Genomic DNA, 20,620 nt, shown 5'->3' on the forward strand with positions numbered 1-20,620 from the left:
TCGTGGGCGCAGCGTTTTCAAGAAAGGAAACGCAAGCAAGGCAGATGACTATTGTTGTTGTGTGGCAAATATACACTCCAAAGGGTGTAAACTTTTCTTAGAGTGTATTGTTGTGTGGCAGAGATATGCCCCAAAGGTTGTAACTTTGCCTGAGATAGTAAGAGTGTAGTCAAAACGTCAAGTATGCACAACGTTGCGAAAGCAAAACGTGGCCATTAGCACCATTTTGTACACATCGCGACTAAGTCAGACCTCGATGAAAATAGCGGGATGTCGATAATAGAGCCACTTGTATTTTTTTTTTTAAATTGGGCTCTTCTGACGGTCTTCGACCAGTTCAAAAAAAGATTCCTATTTTTTTTTACATATTCGCCAATCATACGTACGTACAAGTAATTGGGAGGTGGTAATTCTTTTTTTACGCCGCGTGTGAGGCAGCCGAAGTGGGCACTGTCCAAAACATTTTGACGAATAACCGATGGCTAATGGCGAAAAAGATCGTAAGACCAAACATACTTATTTCTATCTTATTCGGCCCAATCACACATACTCAGTGGATGCACATCATGTCATATGGGGTGTTTTTGTGGTTTTGCTGGGCAAGTTACCAAAGTGGGCAAGTCAGTGTCGTTTCGAGCGAGTATATTTGGCTGTCAGTGTCATCCAGACATGGTAAAACAGAAAGTTTACTGGCGGCCACTGTTGATCTCGCTCACATGTGAGTGTCCTTGTCAAACTTCCTTCGCTGCGTCGACTTGAGTAGCCTCGATAGCAGCACTACTCCAAAAAAATCAATCAAGAAATGACTCAACGCAGAGTCCCGTGTTATTGTGAACTCATTTTCGTTGTGATTCCAATGTTATCGGCCTACACCTGCCTATAAAAACTGCCATTTTTCTTCTGTCAACCAAGCCCGTCACACCTACTCTCAGAGGCAGAAAACCACCCTTTGAGGAGTATATTGGCAACACAACAATAACCGTCATCTGCCTTTCCCGCATTTATTTTTCATTTAACGCTGCGACCCCGGTAGCTCCAAGTCACGAATGGCGTGCGCGTTATCAGCGTGCCAGCTCAATCCCGACAGGAATGTAACGAACGCAGCGTTTTTAAGAAAGGAAACGCAAGCAAGACAGATGACGATTATTGTTGCGTGGCAAATATACACCCCAGAGGGTGTACATTTATTTAAAAGTGTATAAGCCACTGCCGCTTTCTCCTTCTTAGCAGTTCTAAAAGTGGAGCATTTCACTCGAGCGTTCAATATCAAAGCGTCTTGTCCTTGCTCGTGCCGGCTGATCCTATAAGTATTATTTTACAAATGCTCTATAAACGAATAAGCATGTACAGTGGCTGCTTATTTACTGATGAACACTGACGTCGATTTATTAATGCTACAGTGTTAACGGCCCCTGACGCAGAAAACTCGGTGTCGGCGTAGGCGTCCCTACGAAGGAAAACGGCCGTATATCTTTAGGTATGTGCATATGCCACGCCTTGCTATATGACGTGCGGCATATGCTAGTTATATTGCCACGCCATTCAATCACTAAAGTTGCTCATACAACGTCTTATATTCTGGACAAAGTTATTTCTCGAAATTTTGAGAATGACAGTCCTCTAACAAATGTCATGAAACAAAACACCGACAGCGCATGTCCTTTTATGTTAAATATTCTCAGACTTAAATATTAAAAGCGCGAAACAATAGCAGAAACCTGACAATGGTGTAACCTCTTTGGTGCGGCTGTGCCCTGCCAGCTAGATCGGCCCACGCAAGAGGCCGCATTTCTACCAGAAAGTTCGCCTTCGTGCATAGCGTCCGCCACCAGCGTTTCTCAGTAAACGTTACTGTCACATAAGCTCCATTTTCCTGGAAGCGTGAGAAGCAGTCTGAGATCTTTGAATGCTATGGCGTTCTACTCGTAAACGTGAAGCTTAAGCACCTTCGATTTTTTTAACGCTCCGCACAATTGTCATTTGCTGTGGCGAAGTGAACTTTGATTTGATTTGATTTGATTTATTGATTTCCATTTACACACACACATGTACAGAGGAGTGGTAAATGGAGGTGGATTAGGGAAAAAAGCCGCACAGGAAACCTCACCCCCTTAGGTACAATATAATATGCCAAATGGTATGCATGCATACCATCTAGCATACCATACCATATAGCATACCATAGCATATAGCATATTGCAATATGCTATATGCTACATGGTATGCAATATGTTATGCCAAATGGTATGCAACTTGCTTTATGGATCAATAAATAGGGTCATATAGGTAGGTGAATGTTTCTAAGTGTAGCAATTCACGTGTGTATTGTCTTCGCCTTTTCTCTTATGTGTCTCAAGAGTATATCATGTCTGGCCAATGTCAACTGGCCCGATTTTCATTTCTGCTAAGCTAGCATGGCCGGAGTTACGTCATCGTCACCTCAGCACTTTCGGTGTGGGCGTTCAGCCTTAACGCTCCGAATGGCTGGTTAGCCTAGTGTTTTATATTTAAATAATTCACCTACCACTGAATCAATTGGTACTCACTTTCTCCCCTTTCGGAACACGATGCTAACAGGCTGTGTGTGGTCGTACAGCAGCTTGGCTTTTGAAGCACAAGGCTTATCTCATAAGATAAAGAACTGAGCGAGTTGGGGTTGACTCGTATCCATGAATGACGCCGAAGACACATGACAGACCCTACGCCACAAGGTTGAATGTGTCCTTTCAGTGGAGGGGGGCCCCTAACGGGCGGCTGCGGGTGGTCATATATATATATATATATATATATATATATATATATATATATATATATATATATATATATATATATATATATATATATATATATATATATATATATATATCAAAGTGACGCCTTTAATTCCAGGATGCGGCAGTGACACCGGTCAAATAACTGAAGCCCGCAAGAAAAATAGCACGATTTTACTGACATTTCGGAACCAGCCTTCACTACGGCGACAACAACCTGCTCGTCGCGAATACATAATTAATCGCAACATTGCAGTTAGAATTGCGCCGCCCAAGACACCACTGGCAGTAAAAGCACCTGCAGCGCCTGTGGAACAGCAATGCTACTCTTGGCCTGCCAAGAGCGTCCGAGCCCGCCCGTCCCCCAAAAATGAAGCAGGACTGGGCCTTGGTCCCGACTGGTCCCGACTTTAAGCACTGCTACGCCATTAACTTCGTGATCTGAGAGGCCCTCCCTGCGGCATCATAAGCTATGCAGTTACTACTTCCTGCGCATCTGAAGCTGTGCCTTTCTCAGGCGAAGGAAATGTTTACCGTCTATAGTGGCCGCACCAAAATTTAACAATATGCAGGTGAAAATCACATGCCACTTGAGGACGTCTAGAGTGCGCTAGCAGTTCCAAAAACGTACGGCGAAGAACACAAGATTGTGCGGCCTATGGTCAGCGAAGCATCTGGCGTTCGGTGTCGAAAATGAGCAGCCCATGACGTTATTGTTTCTCAGCACAACTGGCACATACCAATGACCTTGTTGTTATTGTTACCTAGAAATATGGCTCGTACCCACGACAGGGGATTGGCCACAATGGATTTATTGAAAAGTAAAGTCAACAGAATACCAAAAGGGGTAAAGGCAAACATGCAAAACGAAGAATTACGCAAACAAATTATAAGACAAATTTATAGAAGGTCTACACATAAACTTAATACACATACCTTAAATAAAATAAAACAAAGTTCTCCACGCGCGGCAACCCCAGCATTCATTCATTCATTCACAAAACTTTATTAGTGCCCTGAAGCCCGGTCTTTCCAGACCGAGGCGGGCCGCGTCCTCATCGGCACCGCCAGGCCGAGCCTTATGGCGTCATCGTGGACAGCCCGTAGTAGATCTTGATATGAAGAGCTTGATATCATCTTGTGCCAGTAAAGCCATTTTTCGTCGGGGTCGGCGAGAGTCGCGGGACAGCCCGCTAGCATGTGCCTGATGTCAATGATGCCATCGCACACGTTACATTCTTTCCAAATATCTCTTTCGGGGTGAATTTTATTTATGAAATACGTAGTGGGGTACGTCCCGGTGTGCAGTAAACGTAGCGTGACTGCCTGAGCCCTGTTGGGAAAAAGGCGAGCTCCCACAACAGTGGAAGACGGCAAGCATTACTTTATTACCAAAACCCGGGAAGCCTCCGCAATTGGAAAACTTACGGCCAATTTCCTTAACTTCATGCGTGGGGAAATTGATGGAGCACGTCGTCCAGACCAGACTGATGGGCTTCATGGAGCAGGGCGATCTGTGGCCACATGAGATGGTCGGGTTCCGACCTCAATTGTGTACGCAGGACGTCATGCTCCAAATCAAACATGATATAATAGACTCAAGGTCTAAAGATGCAAAAGCAATTCTGGGACTGGACCTCACGAAGGCTTTTGACAACGTAAAGCATGAGGCGGTCCTGGAAGGGCTGAACAAGATTAATGTAGGTACCAGGACATATCGATACATCAGGGACTTCCTGACGGGAAGAACTGCTTGCATGAGGTTCCAAACGCTGGAATCCCCCACAATTGAGCTAGGGAGTAAGGGTACGCCCCAAGGATCAGTGCTGTCTCCCCTACTCTTCAACGTGGCTATGCGAGAACTCCCCGAGCAATTGGCAAAGCTCGAGGGATTAAAATTTAGTATATATGCGGATGATATCACCCTCTGGGTCAACCGGGGAAGTGATTCAGCCGTCGAAAGCCTGCTCCAGGCCGCCACCGACATCATAGTCGATTACGCGGCCGAGAGAGGCCTAGCATGCTCGCCGCAGAAATCAGAATTGTTTATATACAATCCGAAACACTTAAGGTGCAAGGCACCATCGGAGATCAAAATTAAGGTGGCGGGTAAAGAGGTACCAATAGTAGAGCAAATTAGAATCTTGGGCCTGATTCTCCAGTCACACGGCTACAATGGCGAGACCCTCAAGAGGCTGCAGAATCACGCATTACAGACCCTGAGCCTAATTAGGCGGGTGGCCAGCAAAGGTCGAGGGCTAAAGGAAAAAAATTTATTTAAGCTAATACAGGCGTACATATTCAGCCGGGTGAGCAATGCAACGCCATATCTCGATTTGAAAGTTGTGGAAAGAGAAAAGATTGATTCTCTAATGAGAAAATGCGTAAAACGAGCGCTGGGACTGCCCATGTGTACATCAACAGAGAGACTGATGGCTCTAGGAGTGCACAACACATGGGCAGAACTGGCGGAAGCGGTGCGAACCTCTCAAATTGAGAGACTTAGCACCACGAAGACAGGAAGAGCCATATTGGCCAAAGTTGGAATAAACCCGGACAGAGGCCCCACCCAAAAGGTGGAAGTAGATAGGGAAATTAGAAAAAATCTGATTATCCCCCCTCTGCCAAAAAACATGCACCCGGAACATAACAAAGACAGGAGGCATAAACGAGCCGAAGCATTAAAAATTAGATTCGGTAATATCTCGGAGCATGAGGTGGCCTATGTAGATGCGGCGGGAGGTAGCGGCAGTTTTACGGTGGCAACGGCTGTCAGCGGCCGGGGTATTCCCGTGACTGCTGTCACTCTGCGCGGGCGCAACATAGAAGTTGCCGAGGAAATTGCGATCGCATTAGCTTGCGCTGGAACGGACGCGAAATTTGTGATCAGTGACAGCAAAACTGCCATACAAAATTTTAGCAAGGGAAGGATCTCGCCCTTAGCGGCCAGAATCCTAGGCCAGAGAAAGCTAGATAGAAAAATTCAAATAATTTGGACTCCGGCGCATGAAGCCGTCCCCGGCAACGAGGCGGCCCACGAGCTGGCTCGAGATCTCTACCGCCGAGCCGCTACAGGGCCCCTCGATGACCGAGGGAGCGGAGAGCGCATGCTAAAATATGGGGAGATCACGCAGCATTATAGATTGGCTCGTAGACTGGTATCCCCGCCAGACCCAAAATTAAACAACACACAAGCAGTCGCGTGGAGACGACTACAAACTTATACATATCCGCACCCGGTTATGGCGAACCACATGTTCCCCGAGGCCAGGAGCGATAAGTGTAATCTTTGTGGGGCGAGAGGGACCCTCGACCACATAATATGGGAATGTCCGTACTCTCCCGGGGGAACGCACAAAATAGATAGTAGAGACACCTGGGAGACCCTGCTGCGCAGCTCGGACCCTGAGCTCCAGCTCCGGCTCGTCCAACTGGCCGAAGAGGCTGCTGGGACCCAAGACCTCCCAGCCTGCATCTGAGGCGGCGGCACTCGCCCCCTGACCTGTGCGTCGGGGGGTTGGTAGATCACCTTTTTCCGTTGGACATTAAAGTTTATTCTATCTATCTATCAATCTTACGTGTGGCAGTGGGAATTGCCTACGCCCAGCAGCGCAACCTTAAATATTCGGTTTTGTAATTGCTAAACCCTGAATACCAGTTGGAAATAAGAGGAACATTCTGCGAATGGGGGAGAAACGGTGGCCACAAATAAAGAAATGGTCAATATTTCCTGGTTCATTACAAAAAGAGCAGAGGTTACTTTTGGAAAAACCAGATTTATGAAGGTAAAATGTAGGTGGGGAACTCCTCTACCGAAACTTGATAAAGTCATCTCGCACTGTCGTGAGAAGCATTTGCTCGTGTTCCACTGGAAATTTAGATGTCGAAAGTCATCACCAACGCTATTTAACATAGCAATGATCGGCCTTGCGAAACAACTCAAAGAGATCCAGGGCATACACCATGCCATGTATGCCGACGACATAACCATTTGGATCAACACGGGATCACTTAAAGAAAAAGAAGAAAGACTACAAGAGGCTGCGACCTGCGTAGAGAACTACGTGAGGGCAAGAGGGCTAGCCTGCTCCACCGAGAAATCTGAGGTGCTCAGAGCCTGGAGAGGGAAACAGAATCACACGGTCCCGACTAGCGACGAGCTCAAGCTTGGCGTCTACCTCGAGGGAAAACTAATACCGGAGAAAACGCTCATAAGAATTTTGGGCATGTGGATACAGTCGAATCAACGCTGCTCACACATTCTCGCTCTACCCAAGACATCAACTCTACAAGTCGCTCGCATGATAACGCGCATCTCCCACAGACGCTCAGACATGTGAGAGGAAGACACGCTAAAGTTGGTTAGGAGTCTGGTGATCAGCCGGGTTACCTACAGTCTCCCGTACTACAACCCAATCAAGAGCGAGGTTCAGCAGATAGACGCGATCATACGCAAGGCATACAAAACCACGCTCCACCTACCACAATGCACATCCACGGTGAAGCTCTTGGCGCTAGGACTTTATAACACTTTCGAAGGACTCAGAGAGGCACAACATGTTGCTCAGGTGCGCAGACTACAACAGACTCCGTCTGGCAGGGAGCTTCTGCAGAAGTTGGGATGCAGCGAACAGATGGAAGAAACCCAAAGAACCACGACTATCTCGGACAAAATACGAAACACAATCAAGGTGGCTCCCATTCCCAAGAGCATGGACCCCAACCTACACGAAGAACGCAGGAAGGCGAGAGCTGAATACATCCAAAAGTCACTAGCTTCCCAAGCAACAACGGTATACGTGGACGCAGCCACATACACCAGAAGGGCGAGACAGACCAACCCCAACGCAGTAGCGGTGGTGATAAACTCGGATATGCGAGAAATCGTCAGCGCATCTCTACGGGACTGCATGGTAGGCGAGGCTGAAGAAGCGGCCGTCGCTCTAGCGGCAGCGGAGGGCTATCGGACTAGGCAGTCCTTAACAATCCTAACCGACTCCTAAACAGCATGCCGAAACTACATGTTCGGCAGAATAGGTCACAGAGCGCTCCGCATATTCCGCTCTGAAGATCCCCACACACAAAACCCAGAAAAAGAACAACCAATTAGACACACGATAATGTGGACGCCGGGTCACACGGACGTGGAAGGCAACCATGAGGTCGACAGGGTAGCTCGAGGATACACTGCATACCGAGCACCCTCCGCCAATGACCTCCAGGAAACCTAGCCAGTCCCCAGAGAATACTCGGCTATCCTGAACCACTATAAGGGCAGCAGGAAGCGGTACCCCTCGCCGCATAGCTCTCTCACTAAAGAGGACTCCGTAGCTTGGAGGCTGCTACAGACGGGTGCATATCCGAACCTAAACACCCTCAGCAAAATACAACCCACACAGTGCACTGACAAATGCCCATGGTGCCAGGAAACACCCACGCTCTACCATATAACGTGGGCCGGCCAGAAAACAAATGCGGCACCAATAATACCAAACCCGAGTGCGGAGCAATGGGAAGGAATGCTCTCCAGCGAACGTCAGGACGTCCAACTAGGGCTAATCCGACGGGCCCAGCTAGCAGCGGCATCCAGCGGAGCCCTGGACTAGGGGCAGACGGCCATTGCCAAGAAGATGGAAGACACCATCTGACTCCGCGAAATTCATACAACTTTCTTGAGCTCAATAAACGTTTTTCCTCCTCCTCCTCCTCCTCCTCCTCCGCGGAATGTACGTCTTATTCGCTACCATTCAGATATGAAAGGCATTTAAATCTAGCCCCTGTTATGATGATGTTTCTGGTTAACCGCTTTCGTTTTTCTCAACTACGGAAAACGCTATGACCGGTGCCTCTTTCCTCCAAAGACCAAGTTCAAGACGTGGTTCTATGGCATAAGGCATTTTATTTTTCAGTATTTGATTTATACTCATGTGGTGAAAAAAATTGATTAGCTGATCATGTGAAACAAAAATGGAAATACTGCTGAAAATCGTATTGAAGAAGCAGTTGCGCCCATCCTGTAAACCGTGATTCATCATCATTATTCGTTCCATTAAAAGGGACCAATCCGGTCCATCACTGATCAGGTGCCTTGGCTCCTCTATTTTTATAGTGCATAACACGGTATACTCTATGAAAACGAGCGTGCCCCTCGCATTGGAGTAGTGTGTGAGATGATTACTCGTGGGTTTACTAAACAAGAGTTTATAATGGGTCCTTGCTGCTCTCTCCTGCTTTGCGGAGCATAATGATATCACAAACATATTTAACTAAATTCTCCAAATTATTGTTCAAATTCGCCTTCATGGAAGTGTTTTCTGAACATCCGCATAAATCAGTCAGCATCTTCATTGGCCTCTGGCAGGACCGATGGTGATATCTTGTGAGTGAAACCCGGCGATTATGCATATTGTTTTGCTGCTGTACTGTGAAATGGTGGAGCATTTTCTCATTTTACTTGCTGCGGTATGCTAAAGTGGGCGAATATGTCCCTAACAGCAAGGATTAGCTCTCGCTACTTTGTTTGTTCGCACCATTAAGTACCTTGAAGAATATATACCGCCAAGGTGAATTCCCATCTGAGTACAAAAATCGTAGTTATGACGCCATTTTTATCCCGTGACGTGTGCATTCAATGAATTAGGACGACTCAATTAAACGAGACACGCCTATTTTATTTCGCGAGCGTTCTAAATAAATGGCTGTAAACTGTTTGCGCACATTTAGCAAGTGAGAGCGAATATAAACATTACAGTGAATGAGAACCATGCGATGTAGGTGGAAATCGAAGTAACGCTTGAAAATGTATGAAGTGAAATCGCAGAAAAAAATTTAGTTTTTAGAGGAATTGCAAGACTTACCACGTCGAAAGGGCCTAAGGGATCCTCAGCCGTGTAGTGGCCTTCGAAAACGTACCCGTTGTCCGTCGTGATGCTCACATGGTTCAGTTGGTCGATGAAAACCAGCCGTTTACCCATTAAAGGCTCAGAATCAACGTAAAACTGCAGGAAGTGGGATAAATTTGTAATAAATGTTAGAAATTTCACGAGACATCGAAGAATAGTTATTAATGCTTAACAGTATTTCCACACCTTTTTGCACAGGAATCCTACTGTACTAAGAAACACCATGCGCTTCGGACACCCTTTCCTTCCGGCAACAGTTGCTGTTCCCGTTCACATTTGCTGCTCCGCCGCTGCTGAGTGGGTCCACTTATAATTAACGCGCATAAACAAGCTTTCCGATCTTAAGAAAGTTCTCTCAACTGGATATACATTTCTAAAGACGGTTAAACTGAAGCAAAGCAAGCTTCCCCTGCTCATAGCTGCAGTTACGCTAAGACGACGTGGTGGTGGCGGACGTATCATACCACCTTTCCTACATTTGCGAAAAAAACGTAGAGCTGCACTTGTGGCATTCCAGCATGGTGATGGGATGAACACCTTCCCTGTGATCCCAGCGGCATCATGAGACAAGGGCTGTAATGGTGTGTGACTGGCAATGCAGATAATGCCAGAAATTACTATCACTGCCGCAGAAAGTCAAAGGCGTGATACGTGGTAATTCGCACGAGGAGAGTGTTTGTGATTAAACTTTTCTTGGAACAACACGTGAATAAAGTCAGCGCGTCTTTTTATTCCTCTGCGCACTGGGAGGCCTCCTTAGTGCTTGAACCACGTGCCCGTGGCGGCATTTCTCACCCGCATCACCAGCTCTATTTTGTCATCCGGGTTGGAGCTGCACTCGCAGGTGAAAAGAATTCCGAGCAATTTGGTGGCAACTTTGAACCAACAAGTCTCCACATGTAGGTATGTACCACGCGACATGCCCACATAAATTTTTGCACCGCGGGAAACACGTATTGCTCTTCCACACGGCATGGCCATAGGGAGTAGACCCCCGACCTGATATCCATACCACACCTCAACACACGACAATGAGAGGCGGGGCTCTCCCGCGAGGAGCTCACCAATTCAAGAGGGAACGTTGCGTCTGCGCAGCAGGAACGGTGTCTTTCACGTGAGTTCCGCAGTGGGTGCTTCTAGGTGGCATGCAGTGGGTCGAGGTCATGACATCGAGAGACCTTGGGGTGCAGGGTATGTCGCGTGCTAAAGGCGCTGAGATGCAACTAGTCGCTAGCGCCACATAGCAACTTTCCTTGCTCTCTCGACGGAAGGCCGCACGCAACGAGGCAGTGGTGCAGAAAGACGTGGAAGACCTGCAAATTTCGGCACGGACGGGCGAAAGCATCAGGAATCGCCATTCACCATCTCTGTGGAGAGGAGGTCGATGTAGACACGATGGTATTGTTGTCCTTTGGGGAGTGGGTCAGCACCAGTTCGGATGATGTTGGCAATGCATCGAAAGGTGCAGGCACCGGACTTGCAACATCCATAGACCGCGCACTATAATAGGTTTCGCCGCAGAATGCGTGCTAGCGCAGATTGGCTGCCCAACTGGATTGCTAGACACGTGAGTGCGGATGAGTGTTACATGCGTGCCTTCGTCGTACGGCAGCGCGGGTAAGCGCCCGATGATTCCGAAATTAATTTCATCCTCAGCAACTCGCTTTGCCAAGCATCACGGACCTTTCTTGTTTCTTGCGTCACTTGGGATTGACTCGCGTATTTTTCACCATTCTCGATGTTTTACAACTCACGTGAAAGACATTGAAAGCTGTGCTCCGATTAGATTCGTATTATTAAGTGTATTCTTTAACACGTCTGTGATTTTCTCCACGAGCTCCAATTACAGCAACTGAGCATATATTGCTACTACCCCAATTCCACCGCAAATTCTTGATTTTACAGTATGTTCGGTAGCCACACGACTCCTCCTTTCAATCTGTTCGAAAGCGAGATTTAGTTATCTCGTACCAATTGCTTCCATGCTTACCGTGGGGATTAAGTTCACTTACAAATTTAATAATTTAGTGTTTTGCCCACGATTTTCTGTGCCGCATTTTCTTAATTTTAGGGCTCGAGAATTCAACGCGGATCACGTTAATCCCTTGATATTCCTGAAACCGTTGTCTCCACCACACTTTTTCTTCGTTTTATATCATCGTCGTCTTGTTTTTGCTTCGCACCCTGAATTGCTACTGGCATAGTATCCGTTTTAGTACATACGTTGGAGCCAAGCAGTGATATAGAATTTCTAAGCGTTGTCAAGACAGCGCGACAAATACCTTACCTTATTGGTCGTCTTGTAGTAAAGCATAAGTAGCATAGGAACTTATTACAAACAATGCTACGAAAGCAGCACAGATTGGGCTCAATTCTTCCGCATGATTCAACGTATAGCAGTACGCATAGCAACAACGACATAAACCAAAGAACAAACCGTTTAAGGCTTTCTGTTTTCGGTTTATGTACTCGTCAGAAAGTAACGCAGTTATACTAGGAAACCTGTACGAAAATAGTGCAATTCTGACATGCCGCGCAAATGCTTCGTTCTCGTCTTTTTAGTGTCACCTGTATTTCAAGATTTTCATCATAGGTGATGCGAAGAATGCGCATTCCCGCGCGCACGAGGTTGTTGGAGACCGGCGCATCTAGAGGATGGTCCTTTTCATTGAACTTGCGCCAGGCGATCGGTTCCTTACTGTCCTTTACATCCGGGTTTGGGTACTGGTACAGGATGTGTTGAGGTTTCCTGCCAGCGAATAGGCGAAACTCGAACCTGCATTAGAAATCGCAAGTGTATACTCGTATGTCATGTTCATTGGCAGGTAATATTGAATCGCCTATATTGAACACAATTCTTTAATAATGCATTTTACAGAATAATAGTTTCACAGCGCTTAAAATTTATCACGGAGGATGCTCAATGCTTCTTGCCTTTTCTGTTACCCTGTCGCCGCCGGCCACCTTGTCATACTTGTATCCCAAGAAGCAAGAAGAAAAAAAGTTAATTTCCTCAATCCAGATCAAGGAATCAACCTAAATGTCTATCGGACGCGCACCCCTGCTGCAAATTGCACGTGTAAATGGACGTGCTAACCACTGAACAGTCTCGCGACATTTGCCTTTGTCAATTTCTTGTCCTTAGTAGTGTCACTCAGGATCTTAAAATTGTGGTAAGTGCATATATTTCTAGGGGCAGATAAAGTAGCGCTTAGTCCATGGTATGGCGAAACATCTGTTGATGAGATACATATCAAATCAAATCAAAACTGTTTTTTTTTTTCAAAATACAAATTTGAAACACATGCTAGAGCTAAACGCTGGTCTAAACAGCTTCACTAGGCCCTAGAAGCCGTGATGAGGCAGTAGTTTCAACATATCGTCACTAGCCAAGGAACGCGAATGCATATTATAAAGGATAACAAAAGGCTGAATATATTACAAAGTAATATGGCAATTACGCAATAGTGAACATATTATGTCGGGAAACAGACAGTGATGAAGCTATGAATCGAATAAACTCAAACTGAAACTCGAAATACGAAATAAAGCAGAACAAAGCGATAAGAAAGAATATAGTTTCTACAAGATAATCGATTACACAACATTGAACATACACAATAATGTAAGTAAACAAGAATACCCAATAACGTTTAGAATATACTAAGATACTAGCAGCTTAAGCATAGGGAAAATGGCAAATGAATTGTCCATTAACAAAGTATTGTCTTACTTGAACCAAAGTTTTATGATGAATGTCGGCAAATTTCTTTATTATATAGGCAAATTGTCTTTTAACATCTGCAATTTATAATTTGTGCGGAAGTATGGGAGGAACCACGTAGAATCATTCGTAGTATTACCATGTTTGTTGTGAAATTGTCATGATGCGAATCTGCTTAGAAATTCCCGAAATGCAATCGATGAGAAGAGGAAGGAAGCTAAAATGCAAAATTCGTAAATACATGTTGCAGGAAAAATATGCGCGGAAAGCATATTCTGCATTCGTGGAGTAGGTATTCTTCGCTATATGGTGAACTACCCTCTTTTGAATTGTCATAACCTTGGCGATGTTGGTAGAAGTAGCCGTTGCCCAAACAAAATTGCAGTAAGATGTGATTGAAAAAGACCATGACAGATATAAAGCGCGACAGCGTGAAATCAGTCCTGCTGCAGATGAAAGCTTTTTGCAAACCTTAATATTGTGCGTGTCCCAGGAAAGCTTAAAGTCAAATGTGACACCAAGCATCTTGAGTTCGTCAACAAATTCTGTTCTTGCCCGCCATGCATTTTATCGTTGTTTGAATTGGGAAGCTTAGTTTTCTCGTAGAACAGCACAGCTTTATTTTGGCAAATTAACCTGTAGCGCCTTAGAAAGAGGCCAAGAGAGTAGCCAGGTAAATAGCTTACTACACCTTACTTTGAAGTGATCTGCGATCTGTCCAGAAATGAGTAAAGTAACGTCGTCCGCATATATAATGAAATGTGTTGTATTCGCATTGACAATATCATTATTAAAGGCATTATATAGGAAAGGTGTCAATATGCTATCCTGCGGGACCCCCAATTAACTTGTTGGGAAAGGAATATTGCGCCCCGCCAATGTTTACTGAGCGGTTTCTGTTGCTTACGTAAGTATTGAATAGTTCAAGAGCGCTCCCGTGAACTCCGTAGAAAGATTGTTTATTTAATAAAATCCCAAAAGTGATACAGTCAAACGCTTTACTAAAGCTTACATTGCTGAATGCAGGACGAACACTCAACACTGCGAGAAAAACGTCTGTTTCACACATAATTTTCTGTTGTTCTTTACTGAGAGGGTTCGTTTCTCTTCAAGAGTAATCATGCAGAAACCATCGACAATAGTGATCCATGTGCGTGGATCCTGAACGAACAAGCAACCCCCCTCCCCCCTCGACCCCCGCGTCCTTGCCGCCCATCCTCTTAACTCGATTGCACGAGAGCCCGCGCCCTTTCCCTCGCCTCCCCGCAGTTCCTTCGTGACAGCGGCGAATAGCGAACGCGTCCTCTAATTGCTCTCCTTGGTGCATCGGTGTGAACGTCGTCAGCGTTGGACGGAATGCTCGCCTACGCCTGCGGTCTCTTTTTCGAATGCGAGAATCGGCTATGGATCCGCATCGTCGTCGATCGGTTGGGCAGCGCCAGGAGGACAGCGCAACGCGTGACAAACGAGCGCGTCAACAAAGAACACTTGTGTAAACATAGAGAACGGAAACTGTACCTACAGCAATGAGACTAAAGTAAGAGTGGTGGCGTTGTCAACTATACAACCGAGAAGTGGCGCTGGCAAAATCAAAACTAATACCATCATCATTACCTAGTGATTAATACGGCTGCTGCTGCAGCGGCTTATGGGGGTCGCCGCGCTGATCGCTCCCTGGTTTTGGATATTTGGTTACCGCTTTCAAGGAGGTATTCGTGTGAGCGGCACACTAACATGACTACAGATGCCTTTATGTCGGCAGGTGACCGACGCACCTCAACTGGCAAAAAGAAGCATTTCAAACAAGTAAGTCTACCTCGTTTATTGTCACTGGCGAGGCAGTGCATGCTCAGAATTTTCGCACAGGTCTGGTGCACCTAATGCTGTCAGTCCCTGAGTTCGCAGCATACAGAAATACAGATAGCCATTTGTTTATTGGGATTGAAAGCTGGATTGAAGCAAACTTTTCGTTTTCGGCGTACCGCTATAGCAGGGAGAACGAAGCTTGAGACGGCCATATCTTCACTGGGCTACCCTCATGCTTGTAGTTGTGTACAGTGGTGCTTGATTTGTTTCATACTATATGTTATTGTCTGCATTCGACCATTTCAGCTAGATTAAAAATGTTAACATAAATACTGCTCTGCAAAGATGTACTGTCAGCAAGATAAGCTCGATCTGCAAAATGCCATTGTTTTCACAACACATTAGCAAGAAGCATGTAGTGTGGGGGGGGGAAATGTTATGCTAAATTTTATAGCACATATTACCTGCTCTTGATACTTCTGCACATTTATGTTCAGATGCGATAGTAAAGGCTTTGACACCAGTGGAGCCCTTGTATAAAAGCAAGGGACGTTAAGGAAACAACAGTACTTACAAGGAATTCTGCAAATATTTTATGAATGATGAAGAACCCTGAATAAAGTTATAATCAAGCGCAATCAATCCTCACTGATCCTTTAAAATGCAATTTACGGTTTCACGTTGCAAAAAATCTCACTGCCCTTCCTCTGTCAAATCTGTGAACTCTGTGAAGAAGCATGACCAAAGAAGCCGTGTATGTGAGCACATAATGGCGAACTACACCTTCGCCGCGGGTCGGACCGGCATTGCACTATCTTCCGCATCGGCTCACGTGTGGGGAACGCTTAACGCCTACTTCATGTCTGCCGCGGGTCAGGCCGCTATTGCACTTTCTTTTCTGATCGGCCCACGTGTGGGGAGTGCTTAGGGCCAATTTACGCTCGAGACGCCCATCGCCGCAAGCCGCACCGCACGCGGGCGGTTTGTGAAAAGGGGATGGTCGTCGCGATCGGACACAAAATTTCATTTACGCTTACACCGCATTGTAGCGTACGGTTCGCATGCACCCTCTGGTTGTCCAAATAGGGAACCAGCGACTGGCAACATGCAACAGCGAGTTGGCAGCTTCGCGTGCTGGCGACTAGCAAAATTTCGCGCCGTGCTAGGATTTGTTCTTGTGTTTGCTCTCTTATAAGTTATTTTTTTATTAGTTAGCTCGAGTGGTTCGAATGCCCTGGCCTCCGCACTTCGATTTGGGGACGCGATGTCTGTTGAAAGCTGGCAAACTTTCGGCAGTGCGCAGAGCAAAGCTGTTCCAAGTCGGCAACTATCGCCAACAGCAGACGATACAAGCATGTTTTTGTCGATGGAGGTTGATGCTTCTGCGTTTTGGCAAAAATATGAGTCTTGCACTGCCACATTCTGTGCTACGTGTGTGATGCTGTGACCCGCCTTTGGAACACCGTGCTGTCATCTTACCTGTGCCGGTTTTCTTGTTCTTTTTTTTAAGCTGCTACCACATAATGTTGCAACAACATACATCACTATGTGCTCGGTTGTGTCTTGCGCGATGGCGCAATTTTTGTAGCTGTGCTGGCGAAAGCGTGCGTTGTGTACAAGTGGCGCACCACCGCTCCTCGGCTGGACGAAGCACCAGCACGGAAAAAACAGGAAGCGACCTAATCCCGAGTCCAGTTCTGAGAATCCTCCGTCACCCTTAGCGTCTAGGCTACCGGACAGGGACCTAGTGTTGGCCCCACGGAACACATGCAGCTCTCGCCTGCGTCCCTTGTAGAAAATACGCTCAGTGTGTTTTCTGCCACCAACCGACGCACTCCATTCACCGACGGGGCCAGACCCCGTAAATAACACTGGCGACGAGGCAGGATTTGCGAAGCGGATAAGTTTTAGATGTTAAGGCCATAGCTACAGGGCAAATTCATGGTGCTGTCGAGCCTTTCTCGGGCAAATCTTGGGAATCATGGGTCCAGCGCTTCCACAATTACTTCATGGTGAGCGATGTCAGCGACGAAGCGAAGAAGCGGGCACTTTTACTCACGCTTTGTGGAGCCGACACTTTCGAACACTGTGTGCGCGCTGATAGCGCCGACGATCCCGGGAGAAGTCAACTTCAATGATTTAGTGAAACTTCTCAGGTGGCACTTCAACATCCGGACATCCGAGATTTAGAGCCGGTACGTGTTTCAAAGACGCGGCCAATGGCCAGACGAGTCGATCAGCAGCTGAGCTGCAGCCCTCAAAACCTCGACAGCCGACTGCAAATTTAGAGCGCGCCTTCAGCTACAACATCGACGACGTCGCCTGACACCGAAAAGACAACTTCCGCAGTGAACCCAACTATGCCGCCCCAAGATGTGATCCTCCAGGACAGGTTCGTCCGCGGCGTCTGGGCCGAACATCTTCCGGAGAGGCTGTTCGCAGAAAAAGCCCTGACATTTCAACGCGCGCTGGACTTAGCCGTGTGCGTCAAGTGCGTCAAAGCAGCAGCGAGGAATCAAGGGAGTGTCAAGCTCAGGGGAAATTAACAGGACGTCGGAAATCAAGCCAGGAGGAAAGCATACGTCAGTACGAAACTACTATCGATGCGACGGTCGAACGACCTTGAAACATGCTAATTCAAGGCAGCCGACAAATTCAAAACAGTTTATCCTCCAAGAAAGGTCACGTCGAGCGTGCCGGCATCTCGAAGAAAAATAAAAACATGGAACCACGCACCGAAAACAAGCAGCAACGGACACACAGTGTCAACCCACTATCTGTCAGTGAGTCCTGCTGCAAGCTGCACACAGTGCCTACACACTGCCCCAAATTCATCGTGGGCTTGAGAGTGGAAGGAAAGCCAGTGTAGGTTTAGATGGATACAGTTGCGGCATGCTCCCTAGTAAGCGAGGACAAGGACTACACAACGTGGAAGAAAAACACTCTGTGGCTTTCAAGCAAGCCGCTCAATTTGCGCACATGGGGAGGTGAAGAATTACACATCCTGGGCTGCGCACAAGTTCGTGTGAGGTTGAGATCAAAGGATTATCTGCTGCCGTTGTTCGTTATGAAGGGCACCGGGTCCAACCTCATAGGACGAGATTGGTTTTAGGCATTTCACATTCAGGTGAAGGGGGCCAACCACGTTGGAGAGCAAGCACAAGAGATCACAGAGGTCCTGGGATGACACCCAGATGTCCTCAAGAAAGATATTGACAACTATACGGTTCCTTTAATTTACCTGGAACTCGATGACGGTGCGATGGCGAAGTTTTCCAAAGCTCACCCAATTTCAGTGGCGCTGCAAGTGCTTATGGATCAGGAGCTTGATCGTCTACATCGCCAAGTGATCCTAAACCCAATGCAGCATACCAAATGGAACGTGTTAGTACTTGTTCGGAAGAGCGATGGTACACTTAGTGTCTATGGTGATTACAGGAGTACTGTTAATGCAGTAGTGACGTAGGCATCGTACCCGCTACCAACTACAGATATAGTGTTCGCAAACCTAAATGGTGGAACCTTCTTTTCAATGTTGGATCTTTGTCAAGCATATCAGCAACTGAAAATTGACGATCAAACAGCAGCACTGCTCACAGTAAACACCACAAAACCACTATTCAGAGTGGAACGCCACCCGTTCTGAATTTGCAGATATCTGATGGCTCGCTAAAATCTGTGCAACTTGTAAACACCAAAGAGCGCCAGTATCCAAATTGGAACGCGAACGAACGCCTTCGGACGCAGTCCATGCAGACTTCGTTGGTCCCGTAGAAGGCAGAATGATGCTAATTGTTGTGGACGCATACAGCAAATGGTTGGAGGTGTGCTCCATGCGCAATACACAGTCGGTGACACTGACTGAAGAACTCTGGAATCTTTTCGCAGCTTTTGGGCTCCCCAAAACGCTTGTGGCAGATAACGGACCATCCTTCGTTCCTCTAAAAGTTGAGAGCTTCCTAAAGAAGAATGGGGTGACGCATGTAACAAGCGCATCGTATGATCCCACAATGAATGGCCAAGCAGAAAGTGTGGTTTTATAAACGGAACAGGCATTAGCCGAAAACAAGGATGGGTCATTCGCGTGTAGGCTGGCCCAGTTCTTGCTATACCAACACACCACCATTTGCAGGTCAATGGGCGAAATGCCAGCTGCACTTGTGTTCGGGCGTGAGCTGCATACAGCTCTCACGCGCTTCAGCCCCTAGCAAAAGCGAACAAAGCCCATAGGAACTGCAACAGGGACACAACATCAAGAGTACTCGCTGTCGGACAGGCAGTTTTCTTTTAAACTTCGGAGGTTTTGGAAAAGCTAGGTCTCAGATCATGGCTGATTAAAGGCTCTAATGGGTTAGTGCGATGAAATGTGACCACATCAAGCCCGATGCTTTGAGACGCTCCATAGAAGATTCGGCAACACAGGGTAAGGGCTGTACGCTAATCACGAGCAGTGTCCTGCTCCCATTTATGCTTGGGATAAAAGCAGAAAACGCCACGTAATTGGAAACCACTACCTCAGGAACGCTGGAGCCTTCATAATCATCAGTGACCAAACCAGAGATTGGCTCTGCCCCTGAGACCGAGTCAAACACGACTGCAGAGTCATGCCCGCAGCGCGAACGATGCCCTCCAGATCGCAACGGTGACTCCATCTGAGCAGACAGAAACGTGTTGTCTACAAGCGACGCACTACCGCTCCTTGGCTGGACGAAGCAACAGTGCAGAAGAAACAGGAAGCCACCCCACCCCAAGTCGATTCCCCAGAATTCCCCATATCCCGGAGCGTCTCGTCCACCGGACCGGGATAGAGAGTTCGCCCCCTCGAAAACATGCGCCTCTCGTATGTGTTTTTCGTAGAAAATAAACTGAGCCCGTTTTATGCCACCAACAAATGCGCATTCCTTTCATGGATGGGGCCAGACCCTGTATGTAACAGCTTGCAAGAACCTGCGTGCAAGAACACACAGGTGTATCTACGCCAATGAACAAGGGATCTGCCGTAGCAACAGCGTAGCACGCTGAAGCGCCGCAGCGTTATCTATTAACATACTCCTCTACAGATGGTTCTATTATCTAGGAATACAGCTGTGTTGATGAAAAAGTCACTTCATCACCGAGAACACGTGTGAATCTTCAACAATGGCTTGTTGGCTTAGTTGCACTTTGCTGCTGTGGTTTCTTTAGTAGCCGTCAAGTTATTAGTGAGCCTGCAATTGATTACATGACATAATATGGCCTATATATTATAATATGATGTAACACAGAATGAATGTGCAGGAGCGCTGTGCAACACACACAAAGAGCTAGTATTTGTTAATTCTATGTTACATCATTGTTTCAAAGTGCGCTGCCATATTACATCACGACTAAGCAACTAGCCCACCAGTACGGCTTAAGCAACTGATTACAATTATGAC

General features: G+C 46.7%; 1 protein-coding gene across 4 annotated transcripts in view; it reads right to left on the bottom strand.

Annotated features, from left to right (window-relative positions):
• Positions 1–20,620, bottom strand: part of LOC135920597 (uncharacterized) — a 214,307-nt gene that overhangs the window by 140,343 nt on the left and 53,344 nt on the right. For all 4 annotated transcript variants that reach the window (XM_070536206.1, XM_070536204.1, XM_070536205.1 and 1 more), the window contains exons 4-5: positions 12,242–12,449; positions 9,629–9,769 (exon numbers count right to left, since the gene is read on the bottom strand). In XM_070536206.1, coding sequence (XP_070392307.1) covers positions 9,629–9,769; positions 12,242–12,449 — 349 coding nt within the window. The remainder of the gene's footprint in view (positions 1–9,628; positions 9,770–12,241; positions 12,450–20,620) is intronic.

Source organism: Dermacentor albipictus, chromosome 3 (assembly GCF_038994185.2).
Source record: "Dermacentor albipictus isolate Rhodes 1998 colony chromosome 3, USDA_Dalb.pri_finalv2, whole genome shotgun sequence".
Classification (NCBI taxonomy): domain Eukaryota; kingdom Metazoa; phylum Arthropoda; class Arachnida; order Ixodida; family Ixodidae; genus Dermacentor; species Dermacentor albipictus.